Here is a 26,186-nt window from a genome sequence, read left to right as displayed (position 1 = left end):
GAGAACAAAATCCAGTCATGAGCAGGCCAGGAGTCTCTATGGATATGCTCCATCTTAAACTGCTGTCCAAAATATGATGACGAGGATAGTGTATTAGTTTCCTTCCTCTTGCCTATTAGAAGTGACTGCTATTGTATTTCCTGTCTTCCTAAATCTGTCCCTTCCATACCCTTACATTTAGAACTAAAAACCTGAAAGTCAGTACTGTAATGTGCATGGCTGCTACCATTAAAAAATATATAGATTTTTATTAGTTTTGCAGGATGAAATCAATCAATCAATCAATCAATCAATCAATATATTTATAGAGTGCACTACATACCCGTTAGGGTTTCAAGGTGCTGAGGGGGGGGGGAGGTAAGCTGCTACTGGTCGAAGAGCCAGGTCTTGAGGAGTTTTCTGAAGGTGAGCAGGTCCTGGGTCTGTCGTAGGTTGGTTGGTAGAGTGTTCCATGTCTTGGCGGCGAGGTAGGAGAGTGAAACAGCTTTACAGCGAAATTGATGAGCAAGTATGCACATAAACAAAGTATATTAGGAGACACCGAAGCATAATGGGCACATAGAGTGATAAAGCAATAACATAGTCCCCATTGGTGTTAAGGAGTGTAAAAAAGGGATAATGTGAAAACCTATTAGCTTGAATTAGGGGAGGGGTGGGTTCGGAGGCAGGCACATTGTATGCTGTTTGGGATGGCACCAGTGGGAGGGGTATTGTATTCTGTGTAGGAATAGGTGAAGAGTCAAAGGGTGTCATTCCGACCCTGGCGGTCATGGACTGCCAGGGCCGGGGTTGGAGGATGCACCGCCAACAGGCTGGCGGTGCATCAAGGGCAATTCTGACCGCGGCGGTAAAGCCGCGGTCAGAAAAGGGAAGCCGGCGGTTTCCCGCCGGTTTCCCGCTGCCCCAGGGAATCCTCCACGGCGGCGCTGCAAGCAGCGCCGCCATGGGGATTCCGACCCCCTTCCTGCCAGCCTGGTTCTGGCGGTTTTCACCGCCAGAACCAGGCTGGTGGGAACGGGTGTCGTGGGGCCCCTGGGGGCCCCTGCAGTGCCCATGCCACTGGCATGGGCACTGCAGGGGCCCCCTAACAGGGCCCCACATTGATTTTCAGTGTCTGCTTGGCAGACACTGAAAATCGCGATGGGTGCAACTGCACCTGTCGCACACCAGCAACTCCGCCGGCTCCATTCGGAGCCGGCATCCTCGTTGCTGGTGCTTTCCCGCTGGGCGGGCGGGCGGCCTTTTGGTGGTCGCCCGCCAGCCCAGCGGGAAAGCCAGAATGACCGCCGCGGTCTTTTGACCGTGGTGCGGTCTTCTGGCGGGGGAACTTTGACTTTGGCGGGCGGCCTCCGCCGCCCGCCAAAGTTGGAATGACCCCCAAAGTCCCCATCTGAGGAGAAAATGTGAGTGCCAGTGTTCAAATCTGAAGGGCTGGCATCTGACCCCAAGCATGCTGCGGTCTTCAATTATTTGTTCCACACTGGTGCTTTTAGAGAGGGTGATCTCGGGGAGGGAGGAAGGGGACTCCTTTGAGAGTCGTTCTGTTGCTTCTGATGCAGCCTGTGGGGTCAGACTGGTTCACATTGTTGAGTCACGGTAGGGTGGTGACAGAGAGAATGTCTATCCATTCTCATGTCTCTTCGAGGTCTGTGAAGAAATGGGACTCTCTTTGGTGTAGGATCTTGAGTCTTGCCAGGAAACGGAGGAAGTACTGGACCTCCATTTGCCTGAAATGTTTTAGGAGCTCAAAAAGGTGGTTCATTGCTATTGGACTCTGAATGTATAATCAAGAAAAAGCATGATGTACTTATTCTCTAGCAGTAATGGGCAATGGAGTCTGGCCGCCCACAGCATGACATCTTGCTCCCGAAAAAGGAGGAGCTTGGCTAGCATAGGTCAGGATGATGCATCCAGTGAGGTGCGACATGCTGGGACTCTGTGTGCTCTCTCCACTGAGAAGAAAGCAGTGAGGTGAGACGTGGTAATGAAGGATCGTAACCATGTGTCTAAGAAAAGCAGTTTGTCTTTCCCCTCCACCCCTTTGCGCAAGACCAGGACTTGGACATTGCTCCTATGGGAGTGACTTTCAGCGTTGTTGGTTCATTTCTCTAGTGTGTGGACCCACTCCTGTAGATCTTGGATAGCTTGTTGATTGTCAGATTTTTGGGTTTGCAGCGTTGCCAGTGTCTTGTCGCTTTCAGTTACCAAGTCAGCTTTACTGGTGGGTATCTCACAGCAGGAATTTCAATTCTGCAGTTAGGGATCTCAAGGCTGTCGATATTGATTTCTGAGAGCTTTCAATAGCTGCTAATACTTGGTCCAGCTTGTCTTGGGGCGGCTCTGACAGTTTGCCTGTTGCCTCCTGCACAGGGGTGTCTGGCACAGTGAAAGGAGGATCCAGTTGAGCCGGCTTCAATGTTGACGTGGTGGTCTTTCGGCGGCCCATTGTTGATTATGGCAGGGGGTAGATCACACTTTGCCTAGTTGTCAGCAAAGTATGGGAACCTTGAGCCAAGTTTGAGAGGTGAGGATGAAACAATAGAGCAGGGGTTAACAGTTAATGTGTGTGTGGCTGCAAGGGGGTGGAGGGAGGGGTCTTCACTTAAACAATGTCTTTGGGCATTCGAGGCATAGTGAGGAGTTTCTGAGGCAGTGTGGGTGGCCTGAAACAAATGCTGAGTCTATTGAGCTCAGTTCAGTATGTTCCCACTGGGAGCATTGTAGTGTCTTGCCTCTCCAGGTGGTTGCACCTAGGATGTGTCTCGATTTGGACACCAAGGGCCCAGGAGCACTTAGCAAGTCAATACAAATAACTATGGGTGTCCACATCCAGAGAAAGGTCCCTGAGGGTCCCAAAGGGAAAGCTCCAGCATGGCACAGGACCACAAGGCCAACGGTTCTCCACAGTCATGCACCCCTGTATACATGGTCCTGTTGTGAGGGCGTTCTCTATCTCAGTTTAAAGTGTGTATTGGCCCCCATTATGCCTGTGGCTCACAGCACAGGTGGTCTTCCAGCAGGTTACAGTTGCAATCCACTCCCCCCCCCGAGGTCAGCTGGGAGTCTTGAATTGCAGCTGTGCCCTGGGATGGACATGGGGGGATCTCCTGTGTGTCTTCACCTCATCACCAAGCCCAGGAATTCGGAGGACCGGTGTGATGGGGGGCTCCCTTTTGTCCATTTGTTGGATGGCGGACTATGGAGCAGGCCATCAGATCACACTCAATACAGCCTGTGGTGATACAAGTGGTTGGAGGTAGGAAGAATAAATCCCACTGTTCAGCGTTGCAGGGCTTCCTTCAAGATGCGCGTAGTATTTTACCTGTTTAGTTCTGCTACAGCTGGCCTTTGCAGCCAGACTCTCAGGGTAGTCACTGCAGTGCTGGTGGCCTAAGCGCAGGTCCCCTGTCAGAGGGGCAGATGAGGAGCATTGCAACTGAACAGGTTGTCGTGCTGGCATGTGGGTCATCTTTTCATGTGCAACACAGTTAGTGTTGGATGGGATAGACTCCAGTGGAGGTATGGAGGGTCAGATTGTTGTTCCCAGGGGTGTCCCAGCCTTGGATGCAGTCTTCAGAGAGAATCTCACAGCAGCAGAAGACCTGCCTGCTGATAAGGCTGCTGCCCAGACGGGCAACAAGCGTTGTGGGGGCCTTGCCCCTATTAAGACACGGAGGGCCTTGTGGCTGATATCGCACCTCCCTGCAAGTCACTGGGAGGCAGGTACATGCAGACAACCTAACAGGATGGTTTCAACTTATCCAGGCGCATATCAACACATTGAGCTGGCCACCATATTTCTCCCCTGATTGAGGCAGTGTACAATCCAGGCAGTGCCTTTGAAGTCCGGAGTTTGTAATGGCTGTCCACTCCCAGGACAGCAGGACGGTACTTCATGGCAGCTGTTATCAGGTGAAAAGCAGCACAGACGCTGGATCCTGAGTGAAGATTCAGCCCAGATGCAGCGTGGATGGCTACCACCATCTTTGCCAGCTTGCCCATGCACCCCTATCCTCACCTGGCTGCATTCACGCAGGCCAAACTTTGAACAAGGATATAGACAACACTTGTTCAGGAAATCTATCATGTCAACGACCACTAGAATTATGAAAATATGCAGATGCTGCATTTTCCCTGCAAATTTCGAATTATTATCCTTGACCCGTATTCCAACCTCTTCTGCATAATTTGCAGACATCAACAATAAATGTTTTCTTTCTACCCAAAATTAATCAAACAATATTAAATGAAATGTAGCTTTTGTAATGTGAAGCAGTGATAGATACTTAAAAAAAAGGTAACTGATTACTCTATTCATATGTTAAACTGCTACCCTGACAGAAGTAATCTCTTCTAATAATGGACTTGGAAAGGGGTTTTGTCTACATCATGAAACCCTTTCATATTTACATGCAATTCAGACAAGACTGAAATGATGATTCCTTCTTTCTTGTGAAAATATTTTGATTCTTTATTAGAGCAAATAGATGTTTCACCTGAGACTGTCTTCAAAACAGCAGGGATTTCAAGGGGTAGTTACAGTTAGGATAGTGTTTCTATAGCAAATACATTTTCTTTTGCTGCTAATAACTCTGGTGCCATTTGCTGAAACTCATCTCTGCAAAACCTTTCTTTAAAAAGGTGCAACTTTTTGACTAATTTGCACATGCAATGTTTTGGTGTGATTTGTTCATCAGGTCCGAGAGAAAGGGGAGTCGCAAAACATATTTTATCCATTTATTTTTTCACGGGAACTGTAGATACAGCTACAGCCTAAACAGTGGAACAGATTTATCCCAAATTAGCAGAAAGCTAGATCTGAGTCAGGAAAGAGTGCTTTTGTGTTTTCGTGTAAGTCTGGTTATTAGTTTTTGGGCAATTCATGCTAAAAAACGTTGTATACCTAGGGAGGCAGAGCCTCTGCAGATCCAACTGATCTCCTGAGATCTACATGGCTGCCACCACCTCAACCAGAAAGGATGTATTAGGACTTGGGACTTAGGGCCAGATGTAGCAAAGGTTTTTACCCATTCTGTGTTTATGGGAAAAAGTGTTCGTACATATGGCCCTTAGTTACAAGTCTTTAAAAAAGTTAGGGAAAAAAACATAAGGGGGCAAGATAGGAATAGCCTGACTGCATAGTCCTGGGGTTAAGACTATTTATTTTTTAAATTTTGCAGCAAATTTGCTAAGAATCCGCGAATGTGTGGCAAAACTAAAACGAAAAACAAGCTCAAGCTCCCATGATTGTTTTAAAAAACGCCCTGGGGTGGGCCAGGGGCCAGGGCCCAGGAAGGGTGAGGCATCTATTTTTTGGGTGAGGAGAGCATGTGTGGCCCCCCTCCCCAATTAGATTAGGCTCCAGGAGCCCATCTCCTGGTGCCTGACATCTATTTTAGGTGGAGGGGCACACGGCCACCCTCACAAGGCTGGTTTCATCCTTTTGAGATACCATCTTCCAGGGACAGACGTAATTGTCAGGCAAGGGGACATGCAGCCATTCTCCCCAGGCCACTTTCCCCTCAGGGACTCAATTCCCAGGGCCCTTCCTTGAACCACTAAAGGCCCTAGGGATCCCACCCTGGGATCAGCTCACTAGCTACGTCACGGGAGCCCAGGCAAAGTTAAAAGTAATTGTCAGCTTAGGGACTCTTATGTCTTAATTCTTGTAAGAGTCCTAATGGACAAGGTAATCACATTTCTATTTGTCTCCATCATAGTTGTGCCTTCTATCCCCTTGTCATCATTCCCACAGCGGTTTGCTTGGCTCTTGCGTTGTCCTCTTCTTGTTTTCCTGACTTTCCGCCTTTGCCTCTGCCTCTGGGTCTGCCTCTTCCTCTTCCCTGATCTTTTTCCCTATTCTCTTGGTTGCATTCTTTTCCCATCAGTCTGAACTCCTCCCATAAATTTGATAACTTGCAGTTTTCCCCTGCTGATGGTCTCCCAAGTACTTCTACTGAAATTTTGCTTTAGCTGTCTTCACTAGTATCACTTTCCTTGGGGATGTTTGTATTATTCACCGTTTGCAAGTTTCTAAATTTCTGGATATCTCTTCTTACTTCCTCATAATTATGACTGAACATAAACACTCTTACTAACTCATAGTCTCGCTGGTCTCTTAAGAACTTCCTTTGTTTTTTCATTTGTATTTCTGTTTTTAACCCTTTCATTAATTTCCAGTAGTGTCTTATCTAGCAGCTCTTTGCTCTCCATGGACATCAAATCCTGCTTCAGTGCCGCAAATTCTAGCAACAGTATCTCTTGTGTCTTCCACGCACATTTAATCAAATTCCTCACCATTTCCACTGAGCAGTTTGTGCTGTATAATGCCACTCTTGGAGCATCTTTGGGATCTGGCACTAATATGAGGGAGCTGTCAGTTTACCCAAACTTCTGGAGATGCGTCCACAAGCAGTATATTTCTCTAAAGTGACATCCTCCCACCATTTGTTATTTCCTGTTTTAAAAGTCTCTCCAATTTGAAATATTTCTGTTTTGTTGTCATATTCTGTACTGTCATATCATTCGGTCTACCATTCGTGTCTATTAAGGCAAACAGTGCTTCTGCTTTCTGATTACGTCTCGAGTGATGATACGTGAGGTCCCCGGTCTCATCCCTATTTTCTTTGGAGAAGATTAAGACATAACAAGAGAAGCTACTGCAGGTGGAGCGCTGTGAGAGTTAAATGACTGTGTTCTTGTCCAAACAGATTTGCAGGGAGTCAACACGCATTTGTAACATTTGACATTTTGCATGGTATGTTGTATGCTTGATCAGCATTACGGATGACCCTGGCAAAGAATAAGGAAAACTCCCATATTTCCTAGGAGTTTCTCAACAGGAAGTACAATAGCTGTGGAAAATGTTTTAACAGCAAAAAAAATAAGTGCAAAATGTTAAAGTGATTTTCTTATGATTTAGTCATTCAGTATTTTCCAATATATTGAATTACCTCTTCCATACTTTTGAACATATGAGCTCTCCTAAGAATTCAAAGCATCTTCTTCTTTCGTTGCATGCTTGTTTCCACAGTATTAAGCTCATACTTCACTCTTATGAAACATCCTGTGTGGCTATGTTTGAAAGTACTAAGCATGTTATTTATTCAAAATTATTTCTCTCTATATAATTATAGGAAACTCCCATGCACCACAAGTGGAACAAGCTGGTACAACCAGTCAGTGCCAGAGTCTGTTTCAGAGATTTTTAAAAATGGGAATTGGAGTATGAATAATCCATCACCTTCCTGTGAATGCAGCACACCGCAGAAGATGAACATGCTGCCGAGCTGCCCTCCTGGTGCTGGTGGTCTCCCTCCTCCAGAAGTATGTTGTCCATGATTGACCCAATGGTGGCTGCCAAAAATAAGTATTATACACCATATTCAGTAAAAGACTGATGATAAACAGCATTTTTAAAAGAGTTGGTAGATTTGATGTAACAGAGTAACTATGTATATATAAACACATTTTCATAGGTGTCTTCATTACAGAAGGACACAAAGGACATGTTACTATTTTAACAAACTCAGGTTGATCTAGCGGAAAAGGGCTCATGAATAGATATGGTACTCAGAAGGTTTCTTCGGAATTCTATGCAATTGTGAAGAACTATTCTACCAAACAATGTAGAGGAGTGTGATCAGCTGTGGCTACAATCAATGTTGGCTAATCATTTGTAGTTATTGTTTCTATTTTAGCAACCTTACATGACAGAGTTTATATTATACTTTGAGTGCAATATCCAGAATCTGACAATACTCCTGTGCTATACGCAAGTCTTGTAATACCAAGCTGTACTTTGGTGAAAATTGAAAGATAGCTTTACGATGTGTGTCCTGGACTTGAGTTGTAGTGATTTCCTGATAACAGATAGTAGTTTAGTTCTGGGTTAAACATTAATTTGAAACTCAACAGAATAAACTAGTTGTGGTGTAGGGCACTCAGAATGATCATTTCACAAAGGGAGGTTCAACTTGAAAAAAAATTGAGTGGACGTCATTAATGTGTTTGAGGGAGCCATGACACTTGTGATTAAAGCCCAATACACACAGTGGACAATTAATTTACACCTGTTCAATAATTAACATCTACATGTCAATTCCTGGGTATTCATGATGCCTACATCAAATCAAAAAGGTCAAGAAGGACTGTAGTTGGTAAAAATGTCACATTGCCACATTACCTAAAGCTGTAGACATAGGTGTGGATGGAATTCCCTTCAAGTGGTGCTAGGTTTGTTTATGAGAGCATAGTTGCAGATAAAGTGACTGAGATACATTGAATGAAAATGATAAAAATAGATGACAGTATGAATGAAAATGCATGAAAGAGTAAACCCATCTAATTCAATTTAGCTTGGTCCTCAGATAACATTGCAAATGCTAAGGAGTGATCTCTGTCAATATGTGTGTTGCGTGGAAAAAGAGAAATGGAGAAGTGGGCTGCCAATATTACTTTGCAGGTGTGTGTTCATTTCTTGGTTGTGAGAGATATCACTGCTAAGATAACAAAATAAGAAAGGAAAGTTCAATCTTTAGTGAATTCAGCCTCTTACTTTAGTTATTAACTGGGATTGACGTACCCAGGGATCCTAAATGGAAATGAATAAACAGGTGTGTATGAGGGAAAAGAGGTACTCACCTTTAGTTGGATACATCAAAGCTTTTTAAAAGAGCCTTAAGGCAAGATGATTTTGAAAATATGCCTGTGGTATGAAATTAGTTCAAGATAGAGACTGCTGACACACTGATACATAATAATATTTTCTGTAAATGATATTAATTGAAATTGAAAGGGTTCCATTACAAGATATTACAGGATATTACGGAAGTGCGAGGCTAAACACTTTTTGTAAAATTACGGGAGTAAACCTGAAATTAGGCAAAAAAATGAAAGTGCATTTAGAGAGACCGTGTGTTTCTGGGGTGGTGTAAACTTTATAAAGGCCTGGTTGGTTTCAATCATCTTGTTGATATAGCAGGCAATATTTCCTTCAATAGGGTGCCAGAATATTCTGGACTAAATGTTGTCATACAAAAAAGTTCTGTGCTAAATATTTGTTTACCAAAATACCACCCCATTGGTATTCATACTAGTACATTTACACCAAATTGATGACTACTATACAAACTGAGTTAGGTATCATACAATGCAAGATGGGTGGCTGATTTTAAAGAGTCTAAAATAGAAGTGGAATATTAGACAGTCAAAGAAAACTGAATGACAGACGGTTTCTCTCAGACTGCCACATGAGATGAGGAGACAGTGAAAGAGAGATGAGCAATAACTGGGTAAGAGATGAGCAACTAGGATTTGTGACACTTGGGATGATTGAATTGTGAAATCAAGGTAGGTGTGGAATGAATATAACAAAACGTGAACTGAGATTATGTTAACTACTGTTTGATTTTTATGTGGAACAGCATCGTTGTACCTCATTTTTGTGTATGGTTCCTCTTTTTATGCAAAGGTAAACTGTTGCTAATCACCCTGTTACCCTTACCTGCATTTCCATCATGGTTGTTCATTTCCTCACTCATTATTGAACCATCACCTGTAGGCCTTTAGTTGTGAAGTAGGTAATTATTAGCCATAATTACCTGCAGACACAGTCTATTATACTGCATTATCAGGTAATTTCTATTTACAGTATATGAATTTATGTAGTCTGCAAACCTAAAAAAACTATAATATAGATTTATATAAGAGGGCACTGTACACAATTTTGTAAGCACTATATCAAAAATTCCTTCACATTCATGAAACCACTTTTTTATGAGGTGTATTTCCTTACACATCAAAATTTCTATCCTATATGCTCTTTCTAATCGTCTGAGCATTTTGTTAAAGTTTCATTCAAATTTGTTTGAACTTTCTGAATAGTTATCACATTGAGTATAGTTTAAAAGATCTTCTAAAGATTCTCCTGACTGCTTTTTGCAGGCTTATCGCATCAAGGTTCATCCAATCTGAATTTTAAAAAGTATCTATAAAATTTAAATTTACCTTAAAATCTCACTTCTACAGTCCAACATCATTAGATAAATCTAGGGGAGATTTTAGCTTGTAGCCTTTTATGTAAATCAGACATCTTAACCAAATTTTTCTCTGTCCACTCTAAATTAGACGCATGGTCAAATCACCTAATCCCTGACAGTCCATACTCTGTTGTCGAGATACCGAAGGTCTGCCCGTCTGTAAATCATACTGAGGGTTTAGCAGAGAATACCCTTTCAGCTGAACTCTAATCAGTTCATTAGTCCAGCTCTTCATGTGCCCTGATACCAACATCTCATTGGTATCTAGATTTCCTAGAAGTGTTCTTCTGGAAAATGTTTTGAATTCATGAAAATCACATCTCTGTCCATGCAAGTTCATAAACCCATGGGTGCAGCTTTATATCTTTGTGTGAGAATTATAATCCATCAGAAAGAAAGTCCTACCCGTAACTAGTTAATAACAGTAGTTTGGTTTTGGGTTCTCAAAAATCTACATTAAGGTGAAATAAACAAAACAAAACACTTTAACTTCTTTTTTGGTCCTTGGGTGCAACGGCATCAATGCATGGATGGCTATGGACACCTTGCATCTCTTTCTATTGAAATTGTGCTTTGTACAGCACATACACTATCTTGGATATTTAATTGAAAACATTCCCACTGTACTTGCTTGTTCTCACGTACAGGAACTAATCACGGTATGGCCAGAGGGTTACGTAAGCAGGGAAACTGTGAGATTCAGGAATATTAACCATGGGAGAGCAAGATATGAAATCCCACATAGTTATCCCTTTCCTTTTTAAGTAAATACAATTTTAATGAGTACACCTGAGCTCACCCGTGGTATCTATGGTACAGAGTGCCAGGATTTTCCTCAGAGAAATATTGGTGCAGTATTTACACCCAAAAAAACTGTCAGGAAAAACAAGTCAGTAAATTAAGTAAAAATGGGTAAATTGCAATGAGTAAAATAAGACAAAATGACAACAATAGCTTAAGGGAATGAGAAGACATTTTCTAAACAATAAAATATAATAAAATGTCATTAAGAACAAATAGAGATGTAAATGTGTATGTTACCCTATGTACACTACCAAAAGTGGCTACCAGAGGCACTCTTACACCAACAAATGGAAATGAACTGTTGTCAGTTTTCAGAACCCCTTCAGAGGGCCACAGGACATGCAGGGTTACTGCCCAGCTGTGGTGGCTGAGTTATTTTATTCCTGATGTCTTGGGACCCGACCTACTATGGATCCCGAGCAACTGACCAAAGTGCCACTTCTGCACTTGACTCTCAGTGGTAGCTGTGGAAGAGCAGTCAAAACCTACCTTGAGGGGGTCTTAGGACCTCATTACAAGTTGTCAGTTGGACAAGCTGACTGCCAGATTCCCAGTGAGTAGACCCCTGTGGAACTGGCAGTCTCCCCACAAGCCCTATTACAAGGCTTCCACTGGGCTGACCGGTGGGCCAGACCAGTGGAAACCAGTGGGAACAGTGCAGTGGCATTGTTCTTGGCTCCACATGGAGCCAAGGCCAATGCGGTCGCACAGGGTAGCCCCCAGCACCCTCAGAATGTGCGCTGTTTGAAAAGCACAGTGCACATTCTGATGATGCTGGACAGAGGGCCCCTGCACTGTCCATGCCATTGGCATAGGCAGTGCTTGGGCTCCCGTGTCGCCCCCAGCATTGGCTTACTGCTGGCCTTTCCATGGTGGTCAGACCTCCATGGAAAGGCCGGTGGTAAGTAGAGTTGTAATCAGCTAGGCGCTGCTGAACTCAGCACCGCCCTTGCTGAGTACAATTCAGACCACCGGTGGATCATCAGGAACCATGTTTCTGGCGGGGACAGTGGTCGCTTGGCAGTCCCACTGCCAAGGTCATATTGTGGCAGTCGGACCACCACAGTTGCAGCGGTCTGACCCTCTCCGACTCTGACGCTTAGGAAATAGTCAAAGTGTGTTGCTTTTGCAGCGCTCTTAGCAGCGAGTTTCTCAGGGCCAAGTAGGCCCATTAATAATCCTACCTGCTCCAGCAAATAGGAAGTGGCAATGCTTTAGAGAGTGTCCATCAGCAGGCACTCTCAAGGCTGCAGTCCTCCTCAGTGAGTCGCCTGTATGCAGTAGGTACAGCAGCAATTGGAGGTGTGCCCACTCTCCTCTTGCATGGTAAGTTCTGTGCTCCTCAGCGGGGTTGATTGATTTCAATGCTCCTGATCTGGGTCCCAGTAATGTGGCGATGTGCCACAGCATTTTTATATAGTCCATTGAGTCAAGTCAGGTGTAGTCCTCAATGCTCCTCATACCTTCGGATCATCATGGCTTCACAGTTCTCGGGCCTGAGCTCAATCCTCACTCCAAAATTATTTCCAGAAGCCCCCCTGGCATATAGGGTTGAGACACTACTGCCTCTCAAACACCGGCCCACACTGCACTGCAGTGTATGCCACAGCTGCCCCTCCTAGCACACGGGGTCGCTGCTACAATCCCGCACAGGCTTCAGCTCTTGTTGTCAGGCAGTAACTTCCACAGCGAGCCCTTCTGGCATATGAGTCTCCAAAACTATCCTGCACCTGATTTGTTCTTAATTCATGGCACTCCTTCCACATTTTTCTTCACTGCATACCTGTCCTTCTATGTGGGGATCACTGACGTGAATCTGCACACAGGCAATGACCTGAATGATGCAGTATCCATCTCCACGCATCTCATACTGGGAGCCAACTCTGCAGGGCTCCTCACTGGACCTCACTCCCTCTAACACTCTCCACGTCCTCACAGGGAACACGCGTCTCGGCAAGCAAGTAGGCACTGGTGCTCCAGCCTCCAGAGCAGGTGGCCTTGGCTCCCCTTGGTGATGTCCCCTCACCCAGTTGGAAGACTAGAAGACTTTGGCCCCATGTCCTGGTCACAGACAGAGGTCTTGTAGAGTAGAGGTCCAGGGGTTCAACCACTGGGAATTCTGCAGAGTGGTTGAAGAACTCTGTGAGCAGCACAGAATTCCGCCAGTGGGTGGAATTGCTCAACACGCCTGTTGGCACTATGGTTTTCACATTCAGGAGCATGATGTGCGCTCTTTTGTGCAAAACATTGCACCAATGGTACCACGTTGTTTGCATGTACGTGGCCATTTTGTTTTCTCTGCTACTCTCTGCATGATGCTGGGCCTAAGATTAATACATCATTCATTTTTTCAGTCCCACCCTTTTCTAAATTAGCCGCACCTCATTTTCATTTATTTCATTAGTATATGTCTTTGGTCATTGTTTGTGTATTTTTTGTGACTTTTCTTTAACCCCTTCTGTGCCCAGGACGTAATGGTTACGTCCTGAGGCACAGTGCTCGTGTGCCCAGGACGTAACCATTACGTCCTGGGCACAGAGCCCAGAGGGAGCGCTAGCGCTCCCTCTGTGGGGTTCCCCCCCCCACCCCAGGCAGGGATGGAAGGGGAAGCCCTTCCCCTTCCACCTCCGCCCCCCCACCCCCCCTCTGTGATGTCAGCGCGCAATTGCGCGCTGACAATCACACAGGCCTCCTCCCAATGCGCTGGAAGCTCAGCTTCCAGCACGATCGGAAGAGAAATGCAAAGCATTTCACTTCCGATCACGTGGAGGAGCCCGGAGAGGCTTCAAAGGGAAGGAAATTAATTTCCCTTTGAAGTCTTTCTGAGCATTTTAGCAGCCGGATTGCAAGCAATCCGGCTGCTAAAAAGCCCACTTGACACCAAGGATTTACTTTTTATAAGGAAATTGGCATGAGGGAGTGACCCCTTGGGCAAGGGTCGCTCCCAGGGCGGGCATTGTTTTTGAAGGCCTTTTCTGCCACCCCCTGGGGGCAGATCGGCCTATTATTAGGCCGATCTGCCCCCAAGGGGGACAGAAACCACTAGACACCAGGGAGTTTTTTTTTTCTTCGTGAATTTCACGCAAGGGGAGCGACTCCTTAGGCAAGGGTCGGTCCCCTGGGGGGCAAATTTATTTTAGGCCATTGGGGCAGATCAGCCTATTTTAATTAGGCTGATCTGCCCCCAAAGGGGGCAGAAACCACTAGGCACCAGGGATTTTTGTTGTTGTTGTTGTTGTTTTACAGATGGTGAGCGACCCCTTAGGCAATGGTCGCTCCTCTGGAGGGGCAAATTGTATTTAGGCCATTTGGGGGCAGATTGACCAATTTTAGAAACCACTAGGCACCGGGGATCTTTTTTTTGCACCAATGTCACGCAAGGGGAGCGACCCCGTAGGCAAGTGTTGCTCCCAGGGGGGGTGGTGGGGGCAAATTTATTTTAGGCCATTTCTGCCCCCTATTGTTATTAGGCCGATGTGCCCCCGGGGGGGCAGAAACCTCTAGGCGCCAGGGCAATTTTTTTTTGTTGTGTTTTTTTTTTTTTTATGTTTGTTTTTTTAGAGATGGCGAGCGACCCATTAGGCAAGGTTCGCTCCCCTGGGGGGCAAATTGTATTTAGACCATTTCTGCCCCCCTTGGGCAGAAATCACTTAGGCACCAAGGATTGGTGTGTGTGTATGCGTGTGTTTTCTTTAGGGAGGCAGCCCTTTGGGTAAGGGTCGCTCCCCATGGGGGCACATTACTGTTGGCCATATCTGCCCCTCATTGGGGGCAGATGGGCCTATTTTTGGAAGGCCCATCTGCCCCAAGGGGGGGCCGAAAGCCCACCAGAGGCCAGGGAAGTTTTTTTTCCTCAAATAAGAGGGTGGGGGTATGGCCATGCCCCCACCCCAAATAAATGGGGCCAAAGTTGTTCTGCCCACTAGTGGGTAGATGGGGCAACTACCCCTGATCCACACCCCGAGGGGGGGGGCAGAAAGTCTACTAGATGCCAGGGAATTTTAAAAAAACTAAAAATATTGGGGTGGTGACTACCAACCAGTATGTGCTTGGTTATGCCCGCACCTCAACTGAAGGGGGTAACAGTCTTTCAGCTCTCCCCACACTCTAAAACATCTTGTCCCACAGCAAGCAAGAGGACATTTGATTATTTTGGGTTTTAGTTTTACATTTGGGCCATGAGAACTTGGCTTACTCTCAAAATCGTCCCACTTGGAATGGTGAGGGCTGCACTTTATGGACTTTGGGACGCTGGCATGTAGAAAAATCCACAAGACCTAGACAAATATGAAAAATAAACATCTGGTTGATTCCACGGTGGTGTGTTTCACATGCACCCGCACCATTTTTGTACCCACAATCCCCTGCAAACCTCCAACTTTGCTGGAAATCACAATTTTTTTGCCACGTTTTTGTGATGGAACCTTCCGGAATCTGCAGGAATCCACAAAATTCTTACCACCCAGCATTGTCTCATCTATACCGATAAAAATTCTGCTGCACTTCTCAGCCTAAAAATGTTTTTTTGCAAACTGCCCTTTTGGACCCCCTTTGTTACCACTCAAAATCAACATGTTATTGGCTCTTCCCTTTCACAAGCACTTGGCCCACCTACACAAATGAGGTATAATTTTTACCGGGAGACAGAGGGGAACATTGGGTGGTATGAAATGTGTCCCAGTGCAGTGATCCCACACAGAAATGTGGGAAAAATTTGATTTTTTAGCTACATTTGAGGTTTGCTGAGGATTCTGGGTAATAAAACATTGGGGGATCTACGCAAGTCACATCTCACTGGACTCCCTCAGGTGTCTAGATTTCAGAAATGTCTGGGCTTGGTAGGTTTCCCTAGAAGGCTGCTGAGCCCAGGACCAAAAACGCAGGTGCCCCCCTGCAAAAACAGGTAGTTTTGTATTTGATCATTTTGATGTGTCCAGATAGTGTTTTAGGGCATTTCCTTTTGTGGGCGTTAGGCCTACCCACACAAGTGAGGTACCATTTTTATCGGGAGACTTGGGGGAAGGCTGGGTGGAAGGTAATTTGTGGCTCCTCTCTGATTCCAGAACTTTCTATCACCGAAATGAGAGGAAAAATAGTTTTTTTGGTCAACTTTTGAGGTTTGCAAAGGATTCTGGTTAATAGAACCCGGTCAGAGCCCCACAAGTCACCCCATCTTTGATTCCCCTAGGTGTCTAGTTTTAAAAAATGCGCTGGTTTGCTAGGTTTCCCCACGTGCCGACTGAGCTAGAGGCCAAAATATACAGGTAGGCACTTTGTAAAAAACGCCTCTGTTTTCTGTGAAAAAATGTGATGTGTCCACGTTGTGTTTTGGGCCATTTCCTTTCGTGGGCGCTAGGCCTACCCACACAAGTGAGGTACCATTTTTATCGGGAGACTTGGGGGAATGCTGGGTGGCAGGAAATTTGTGGCTCCTCTCAGATTCCAGACCTTTCTGTTACCGAAATTAGAGGAAAAAGTGTTTTTTTGGTCAAATTTTGAGGTTTGCAAAGAATTCTGGGTAACAGAACCTGGTCAGAGCCCCACAAGTCACCCCATCTTGGATTCCCCTAGGTGTCTAGTTTTCACAAATGTGCTGGTTTGCTAGGTTTCCCCAGGTGCCGGCTGAGCTAGAGGCCAAAATCCACAGGTAGGCACTTTGTAAAAAACACCTCTGTTTTCTGTGAAAAAATGTGATGTGTCCACGATGTGTTTTGGGCCATTTCCTTTCATGGGCGCTAGGCCTACCCACACAAGCGAGGTACCATTTTTATCGGGAGACTTAGGGGAACGCACGGTGGAAGGACATTTGTGGCTCCTCTCAGATTCCAGAACTTTCTGTCACCAAAATGAGAGGAAAAAGTGTTTTTTGGCCACATTTTGAGGTTTGCAAAGGATTCAGGGTAACAGAACCTGGTCAGAGCCCCACAGGTCACCCCATCTTGGATTCCCCTAGGTGTCTAGTTTAAAAAAATGTGCTGGTTTGCTAGGTTTCCCTGGTGCCAGCTGAGCTAGAGGCCAAAATCCACAGGTAGGCACTTTGTAAAAAACACCTCTGTTTTCTGTGAAAAAATGTGATGTGTCCACGTTGTGTTTTGGGCCATTTCCTTTCGTGGACGCTAGGCCTACCCTCACAAGTGAGGTACCATTTTTATCGGGAGACTTGGGGGAACGCACGGTGGAAGGAAATTTGTGGCTCCTTTCAGATTCCAGAACTTTCTGTCACTGAAATGAGAGAAAAAGGTGTTTTTTTGGTCAAATTTTGAGGTTTGCATAGGATACTGGGTAACAGAACCTGGTCAGAGCCCCACAAGTCACCCCATCTTGGATTCCCCTTGGTGTCTAGTTTTAAAAAATGCGCTGGTTTGCTAGGTTTTCCCAGGTGCCGGCTGAGCTAGAGGCCAAAATCCACAGGTAGGCACTTTGTAAAAAAACACCTCTGTTTTCTGTGAAAAAATGTGATGTGTCCACGTTGTGTTTTGGGCCATTTCCTTTCGTGGGTGCTAGGCCTACCCACACAATTGAGGTACCATTTTTATTGGGAGACTTGGGGGGAACGCTGGGTGGAAGGAAATTTGTGGCTCCTCTCAGATTCCAGAACTTTCTGCCACCGAAGTGAGAGGAAAAAGTGTTTTTTTGGTCAAATTTTGAGGTTTGCAAAGGATTCAGGGTAACAAAACCTGGTCAGAGCCCCACAAGTCACCCCATCCTGGATTCCCCTAGGTGTCTAGGTTTCAAAAATGCGCTGGTTTGCTAGGTTTCCCCAGGTGCCGGCTGAGCTAGAGGCTAAAATCCACAGGTAGGTACTTTGTAAAAAAACACCTCTGTTTTCTGTGAAAAAATGTGATGTGTCCACGTTGTGTTTTGGGCCATTTCCTCTTGTGGGTGCTAGGCCTACCCATACAAGTGAGGTTCCATTTTTATCGGGAGACTTGGGCGAACGCTGGGTCGAAGGAAATTTGTGGCTCCTCTCAGATTCCAGAACTTTCTGTCACCGAAATGAGAGGAAAAAGTGTTTTTTTGGTCAAATTTTGAGGTTTGCAAAGGATTCTGGGTAACAGAACCTGGTCGGATCCCCACAAATCACCCCATCTTGGATTCCCCTAGGTGTCTAGTTTTAAAAAATGCGTTAGTTTTCTAGGTTTCCCCAGGTGCCAACTGAGCTAGAGGCCAAAATCCACAGGTAGGCACTTTGCAAAAAACACCTCTGTTTTCTGTGAAAAAATTTGATGTGTCCACATTGTGTTTTGAGCCATTTCCTTTCCTGGGCGCTAGGCCTACCCACACAAGTGAGATACCATTTTTATTGGGAGACTTGGGGGAACACAGAATAGCAAAACAAGTGTTATTGCCCCTTGTCTTTCTCTACATTTTTTCATTCCAAATGTAAGGCAATGTGTAAAAAAGACATCTATTGGAGAAATGCCCTGTAATTCACATGCTAGTATGGGCACCCCGGAATTCAGAGATGTGCAAATAACCACTGCTTCTCAACACCTTATCTTGTGGCTATTTTGGAAATACAAAGATTTTCTTGATACCTATTTTTCACTTTTTATATTTCAGCAAATGAATTGCTGTATACCCAGTATAGAATAAAATGGGGAATGTCCCAGTAAAATGTCAAAATTGTATTGAAAAATTGGGTTTTCCAATTCAAGTCTGCCTGTTCATGAAAGCTGGGAATATGGTGATCTCGCCACCACAAACCCTTTGTTGATGCCATTTTCAGGAAAAAAAACACGAGCTGCCTTCTGCAGCCCTTTTTCCCCATTTGTTTGAAAAAAACAAAATTGTCATTGTATTTTGGCTAATTTCTTGGTCTCCTTCAGGGGAACCCACAAAGTCTGGGTACCTCTAGAATCCCTAGGATGTTGGAAAAAAAGGACGCAAATTTGGCATTGGTAGCTTATGTGAACAAAATGTTATGAGGGCCTAAGCGTGAACTGCCCCAAATAGCCAAAAAAGGGCTCGGCACAGGAGGGGGAAAAGGCATGGCAGCGAAGGGGATATACTTTATTGTTTTTTTTTGCTTTTCCCTTTACTTCTTTGTTTTTTCTTTCTTTCCACCTTCCTTCTATTTCTTCCCCCTTCTATTTGCCACCCAGTGCCATGGCAGAGCAGGGTGGCAGATGGAGTGGCAGTAACTGTGTACCTGCTAACCGCTTACATTACAGAAGTCGATACCACTAAGGGGTGCTGCTCAGACCCATTTTTACTGAGGCGGAGGTGGCAGCATTTGTGTTCTACGTGCAGCACCACCTCCCCTCCATGCTGGCAGCAGGTGGCAGACCTGGGAGTGGTTATTCCTTTCGGGAGCTTCGACTGTTGTGAGGGAAGGTGTGCCAGTGTGTGTGTCAGCACACTGGGGTCCGGTGCACCCCTGGCTGTTGACGCACAGTCAATGACCTGTCTGTATTGCTCAAATGGACGTTGCAACATATAATAGGTCACCTTCTAATGTTTTGGCACCTTTTGTATCAGGGCTTTAACTGGTACCCTGTGAGCACACTGAATAATTCACAACTGCTCCTGGGCTTTAAAAGAATGGCTGAAAGGAGTGCAGATTCATCTGCAGGTGGTTAGTATGTTGCTATGTCTTCTTTTTTTATAAAGTCTTGCACAACCAGGTTGATGCAGTGTGCCAAACACAGGACTCTGAAGTAGCCACCATCTGCCATGGTTTTGACTATGTTACTGCAATTGTCCATGGCAACAAATACAAATTGGAGACCTCTGGGTCACAGCCCATCAGACACCTTGCTTTTAAATTTGTCCAAGATGTTTGCAACTATATTTGAATTCTCCATTGTGAACATGGCTACTATCGCATGCTGACAAATTTCTTCAGAGCCAAGAACTATAGATAGCTTTTGTTTTACTCCAACAAAAGAGATTCAGGCCCTGATTTATACTATTCGACACCAACCTGCGTTAGCGCAGGTTGGCGTAAAAAAATTACTGCTGCTAGTGCCATTCCTGGATGCCAGCCGGGTGTCATATTTAAGGAATGACACTAGCTGGCGGTAAGGCCCGATTAGCGACAAAATAAATGACGCTAACTGGGTGGGGGAGTCGTAGGGGAAACAGGAGGTTGTGTGTCAAAGAATGGCGCTAGTCTGGTTACAGTCAGAAAAATGACTCTAACCTGACTAGGGTAATTTTTTTAATCACAACCCCCATGGATATGACTCCTGTCTTAGTAAAGACAGGAGTCATGCCCCCCTGCCCAATGGCCATGCCCAGGGGACTGATGTGCCCCGGGCATGGGCATTGGGCACAGTTCCATGAAGGGGGGCCCAAGTTATGCCCCCTATGGCACTTTAAAAAAAAAAAAAATTACCTGACTTACCTGGGATGGGTCTCCCCATCCTTAGGTGTCCTCCAGGTGTGGGTGTGGAAGTGTGAAGGTGTCCCTGGATGTAGGGAAGGGCACCTGTGGGCTGTTTCGATGGCTTCTGACCATGGAAAATGGCCCACAGGTCCCCTAAAGCCTGCCCTGACCCAGGCATTAAATAATGGCACTAAACAGACTTAGTGTCATTATTTAAGGCCCTCCTCCTCCTGTGCGTGATTTTTGCACGGGAGGATAAATAAGGCACAACATCCTTAGAGTAATTTTTTGCCCGGGAACGCCTACCTTGCATCTCCTTGACGCAAGGTAGTTTTCCGCATGCAAAAAATAGTGTTAACTCCAATATTTTGACGCTAGATGGGTCTTGTATCAAAATATAAATATGGAGATCAGTTAGTGCCGGATTTGCGTAAAAAAAATGACTCAAATCTGGTTCAAATGAAGTATAAATATGCCCCTCAGTGTGCTGTGATGAACATGTAATCTGTCACCTGAAAACTCATCTACATGCCTGTCACAGGTAGATAGTGTGTACAACACTTTGATGCACAGCTTGTCCAACCAACTGAAGCACATCGTGATGTAGAGCTGTAACACCAACTCTGATGAAACAGGTCTTGCATGGAACCTTCTATTTTAGGCACATGGCTGTCACAAATTCCAAGAATCCACCTCCTCACACAAAAGAAAAAAGGAGATGGTCCAGGCCAATGTTTTTGGCAGCTTCCTATTGTACAAACATGCTATTGGGTGGTTGCGGTCTTAAGGCCCTTCCTGCCTAAACATGCCCGCAATAGTAGAACAGAGTTTCTCCGTTTCTGGGGCCACTAACGCAGGCAACGTTCGAGAAGTAAGTGGAGGTAGACTCAATGTGCGTAATGAGATAGACACTGTATGCCTTTGTGTCTCCATCTAACTCTGAATCTTCTTCTACCATTGCGAGCTTGCTGAGGTGGGTGATTCTGGTGTAGTGCTGGAGACCCAGCTGCTTTGCATGAGGAGGTCACCCTCTTCTTCCTCCCCTCCCACCATGATTTGACTAGTTGTAGCTGATGTTTCCCAGATCTTCTCACCTTCACCACCACAAACACTATCAGCACATTTTAAGGTGCTCCTCCCACTGAATTGCATGATATATTTTCATATGGGTAATTTGTCATCCAGAACCATAATGTGAGCCACGCTTACATCTGCAAACACCTGCGTGGCAAATGGAGCATATTACAGTGTTCTCCTCCTGTTTGCTAATCGTAAAAAAGTCCCAAACTGGGGAGAAGTACTTTCCTAGTGGCCATTGCCAGAGCCTGAATAAGAACTGGAGGCAAGAGGGTGTGTTGTTGATTGCCTCTCTGCAGTGCATACTTCTACTGAGTCAGGGGTTGGTGCAGGACTCAGCTAGGGCTTTACAAATGTGGAAGCAGGTAGTATTACCTGTGCCATATCCTTCAGAGCAGGCTGAATAGTATTGTCTGACTTTTGTGTGCCTGCTTCCACAATGACTGGTTCGTCGTCATCACCCTCTTCATCATCCCCTCCCATAATTCTAAGATTTCAGTCCCTTTTCTTTTCCCTTGCCTCTCCTGCCATTTCCCAGGCTCTGCTGAGGTCCACTCCAAGCCCCCATCACCGTCATCAGAGGTCGTGTTTGTGGAAGATATTGAAGTAGCACCAATCCTTTTTCTCGCTGCAGATCTAACAGCCAGGGAGTCTAAAAGAGGAGGTTTGTGCTCATCTGGAAGCTCGACCTCCTGGTCTGCTCCAACTTCAGGAAGGTCTACTATTGATGGATGCGTCTGCTGTCCACTTTGCACCGTTTCCTCAAACAATGGGGTACTACTTTGCTAAAGGGACAAATCTAATTCAGTGTCCCTGATCATTGGTGTTGCCATGATCGCAGTAGCTGCCTCACTGATAGACATGGCCTTTGGCTTAGGTTGGGGTAGTTCGTTTGGTGCAGGAGTGCTTCTCCCAGGTTCGTCCCTGGAGGCTGGTGTGGCAGAAACACGTGTCCTGAAAAAGGTTGCAGTCAGCACGCTACTGGTAGAAAGATGCTTCTTCTCACTGACCACTTTCTTAGGAGCAACTTTATTTTGGCCCATCTTAAAGCTCTCAGTTGGCAGTAGCACTAAGCTGCACAAGCAGAAGAGATAGGAGGACTGAAATCACTGTACAGGCTTTCTCTCTGGCAGTTCTGTGAGTGATGTCTCTAAAAGCAACCAAGCAAGAAAAACATGCAGTTAGTGAAATGTGGCATTGTTGCAGGTTGAAATTTTACAGACAATTGCAATATTAGTGTGATTGGTTACTTATGTAATAAATAACAATGTATCCAAACATTGTAAAGTCAAACCACACCACCATGCCATAACATTTCATTTCAAATCAGGCAATATTACAACATACACATATAGCTCTTTGCTTTATTTCCATCTAATTTAAAGGAGACACCTGTGGTATTCAGAGAGGTGCTTGGGAAAATAAAATAAACCTTCATAAACTGATGGTGGCAATGTGGTCCAGGGGAAATGGAATGATCATGAAAAAAAATTAATGATGCTGCTGATGTGTCTGCAGTGCACTGCAGCAAGGATGTCCAGGAGGAAATCATAGACCTAAAGAAACTGAATGCTGTAGTGTGGCTGTGGATGGATGGATGGATCAAGGCAAAACCTAGAATTAAATGAATAAATTGTAAGAGTAAAAAGTTTTGAAAAAATGTACAAAAATGTAAATAAAAATTTAAAAAATGAAAATATTATATAAGAAAATTATGAGAAAGTAAATAAATAAAATAAAAAACCTAAATTAAACAAATCACCAATAATTGTTGATGTTTATCTGAGAGGGCAAGAAGAAAGAAACCTATTGTGAGGAAAGGAGGTGCAAAATAAGAAAATAAAAAAATAAAAACAGGTAATAATATAAGTAATGCTCATTCTTAGTATATACATACTACAATGATTCCCAAGCATGTTATTAAACTGGTAGCACACATCCATCCATGAAAGCCTATGGTAAAGGCACACTGACTGGATATACAAAATGGCCATCAGATACATGATCAAACAACAACAGTGAGCAGTGAGGCATTGGGAACAAAGAACACATGCAAGCCTATAGAAAAGATACACTGGCTGGCTGCACAAAATTGCCACCGGCCACATGGTCAAACAACAACAGCAAGCAAAGAGGCATGGGGAACAAAAACCATGTGTGAGCCTATGGCAAAAATACACTGGCTGAATGCACAAAATGGTCACTAGCCACATGGCCAAACAATAACTATGAGTAAGGAGGCATGGAGAACAAAGGACACATGCAAGTCTATTGCAAAAACAAACTGGCTGGATGTACAAAATTGCCGCCAGCCACATGGTTAAACAACAACAGAGAGCAAGGAAGCATGGAGAATAAAGAACGCATGCAAGCCTATGGTACAAACACACTGGCTATATGCACAAAATGGCCACCAGCCACATGAACAAACAACAACAGTGAGCAAGGAGGTATCGGGAACAAAGAACACATGCAAGCCTATGGCAAAAACACACTGGCTGGATGCTGAAAATGGCCACCACCACTTGGTCAAACAACAACAGTGGGCAAGGAGGCATGTAGAACAAAGAACACATGCAAGCCTATGGCAAAAAACACACTGGCTCATTGCACAAAATGGCCACAAGCCACATGGTCAAACAACAACAGCGAGCAAGGAGGCATGGGTAACAAAGAACACATGCAAGCCTATGGCAAAAATATACTGGCTGGATGTTTACAATGGCTGCTAGCCACATGGTCAAACAACAGCAGCAAGCAAGGAGGCATGGGGAACAAAATAGATATGCAATCCTGTGATGAAAACACATTGGCTGGATGCACAAAATGGCTGCCAGCCACATGGTCAGACAATAACAACGAGCAAGGAGGCATGGAGAACAAAGAACATATGCCAGCCTATGGCAAAAACACACTGGCTGGATGCACAAAATCGCTGCTATCAACATGGCCAAACAAAAACACTCGAGCAAGGAGGCATGGGGAACAAAGAAAACATAGAAGCTTATGGCAGAAACATATCAGCTAGATGTACAAAATGTCTGCCAGCCACATCTTTAAACAACAACAGCAAGCAAGAAGGCATAGAGAACAGAAAGAACATTCAGGCCTATGGACAGACTATACAAAATGGCCCCTGACCTGAAGAACAAAGTCAAGTGGTAGAAGATGACATGCGCACACATACACACACACTCGCCCGAAAAAGGAGGCATGGTGGTAAAGCTGAAGCAAACATTAGCATTAATTCAGCAATACAAAACATGAATATTAACTGAGCTATAAAACATTTATATAAACACACATCCTCCCATACCATCAAATATTACCTAACATACACACTTTTCGCAGGAAGAAATGACATACAAACAATAGCCACCATTTTTAATTTAATCCAGTGCCATCCCTGCCCTAAATCAACTTTTAAAATTATATGCCACAGAAACATTTATTTCATGCACTGAGGACTAGTGGTAGGTCTACTGGCTAGATGGCCCTTTGGAAGTCTAGGCAACATAGTACAATAAATTAATATTTCAACTCTAACAAACATGGAGAATGGGTACTGAGATGAGCAACAATTTTTTTTTACAAAAGATGAAAATCAATGAAATGTAAAACAAAAATAACTAGGCCCCTACTTAAACTCATTCTACGCACTACAATGAAATTTAAAAATCAAATTAAAGTACAAGGAAATACTGGTGAATACCCACGCAAAAAAACAACATTCTTATACAATATTGTTTTAACTTAGTTCTGTGATATCACAAAAACAAAGTCCTTAAGTCCAAAGATATATATCCACTAGACAAAGAGAGTGATCCTTCCACCTTGAAACCCAAGTGGAAAGTCACCAGGAGGTAGACAAAGCAGGAACAGGAAGTTGGAGTCTCTGGGGCACCTCTTTCCTGTTGGAAAAATGTTTACAAAATGCCTTCTAGCACTAAAAAACAACTGCAATGGTCCCTTAGAAAAGAAAATTCAAATGAAAACCTATTTATTAAGTATATTTAACTGCTTCTTGAGTAGCAAATCTACTCGAGGTGTGTTTGCACTCACAAGTGACACTATATCAGCCCTGACCTGGCTGGAAGCCGCATGAGCGCATGCAAAATCTTGCACGATTTTGGGAACTCTATATTACTCTGCATAGTGCGAAGTGCCAATATTCTGAAAACTCTGCCAGCAGAGCGGATTTTTTCACTCAGGTCTATTGTAGAGCTTCCCCTCCACACAGGGCCCGTCTGGTTGCTTGGCAGATGACACATTTTGGGGGCTCAATCCTTCCCTTTCTATAGCTCATTTCCAGACACCAAATGTGATCTAGGATTTGAATCTTTGGAGTTTTATGTTGGAGTTCTGTTTATTTTAAAGTACATATTTCTCTCACTCTTACTCTTGAAAGGCTGTCTGCCACAGCAGGACAGACTTTGCAGCTGATACTCCCACAGCACACGCCATGAGAGTGACTAGAGCTGACCCTAGATATTTGCACAAAAAAAGTTAATCCTAGACTGCTTGCCCTATTCTTCATGATTCCCTTATCAGTCTCATCTCTTTCCTGAGATGTGTCCAAGCCCCGTCCTTGTGATCTCCCACTTAATCATAGGGCATCCTGTAAAGTGTACAGAGCAAGTCTTTCTCTCCCTTCCCCAGTGTGTCCCACCCAGCTCATTGGAATGCATCAAAACACAAATCTGTCTGGGGAGACTCTTCTATCTCATATCTTCACCAGATAGGCCTGGGATTCCCAAAATGGAACCTAGGGTCCTCCGTGTAATATACAATTACAGGCACACAGCATCCACACTATCAGGTATTGTTACTTCCATGTATTGTGCCATGCCAGGCACACATACATTCAGTACACACATTCACTTTGCATATACTGCTCAGTACTATAGCCTTTCTGAATGATGCCACTTTCAGGC

At 44.6% G+C, this 26,186-nt stretch overlaps 1 protein-coding gene across 3 annotated transcripts in view; it reads left to right on the top strand.

The window, feature by feature from the left end:
• LOC138299526 (phospholipid-transporting ATPase ABCA1-like) overlaps positions 1-26,186 on the top strand; it is a 2,649,159-nt gene that overhangs the window by 1,544,237 nt on the left and 1,078,736 nt on the right. For all 3 annotated transcript variants that reach the window (XM_069237840.1, XM_069237822.1, XM_069237830.1), the window contains one exon: positions 7,137-7,326. In XM_069237840.1, coding sequence (XP_069093941.1) covers positions 7,137-7,326 — 190 coding nt within the window. The remainder of the gene's footprint in view (positions 1-7,136; positions 7,327-26,186) is intronic.

Source organism: Pleurodeles waltl, chromosome 1_2 (genome assembly GCF_031143425.1).
Source record: "Pleurodeles waltl isolate 20211129_DDA chromosome 1_2, aPleWal1.hap1.20221129, whole genome shotgun sequence".
In the NCBI taxonomy this organism is placed as follows: domain Eukaryota; kingdom Metazoa; phylum Chordata; class Amphibia; order Caudata; family Salamandridae; genus Pleurodeles; species Pleurodeles waltl.
Note: the sequence above shows the minus strand (reverse complement) of the source record. Positions and strands in the feature narration are given on the sequence as shown.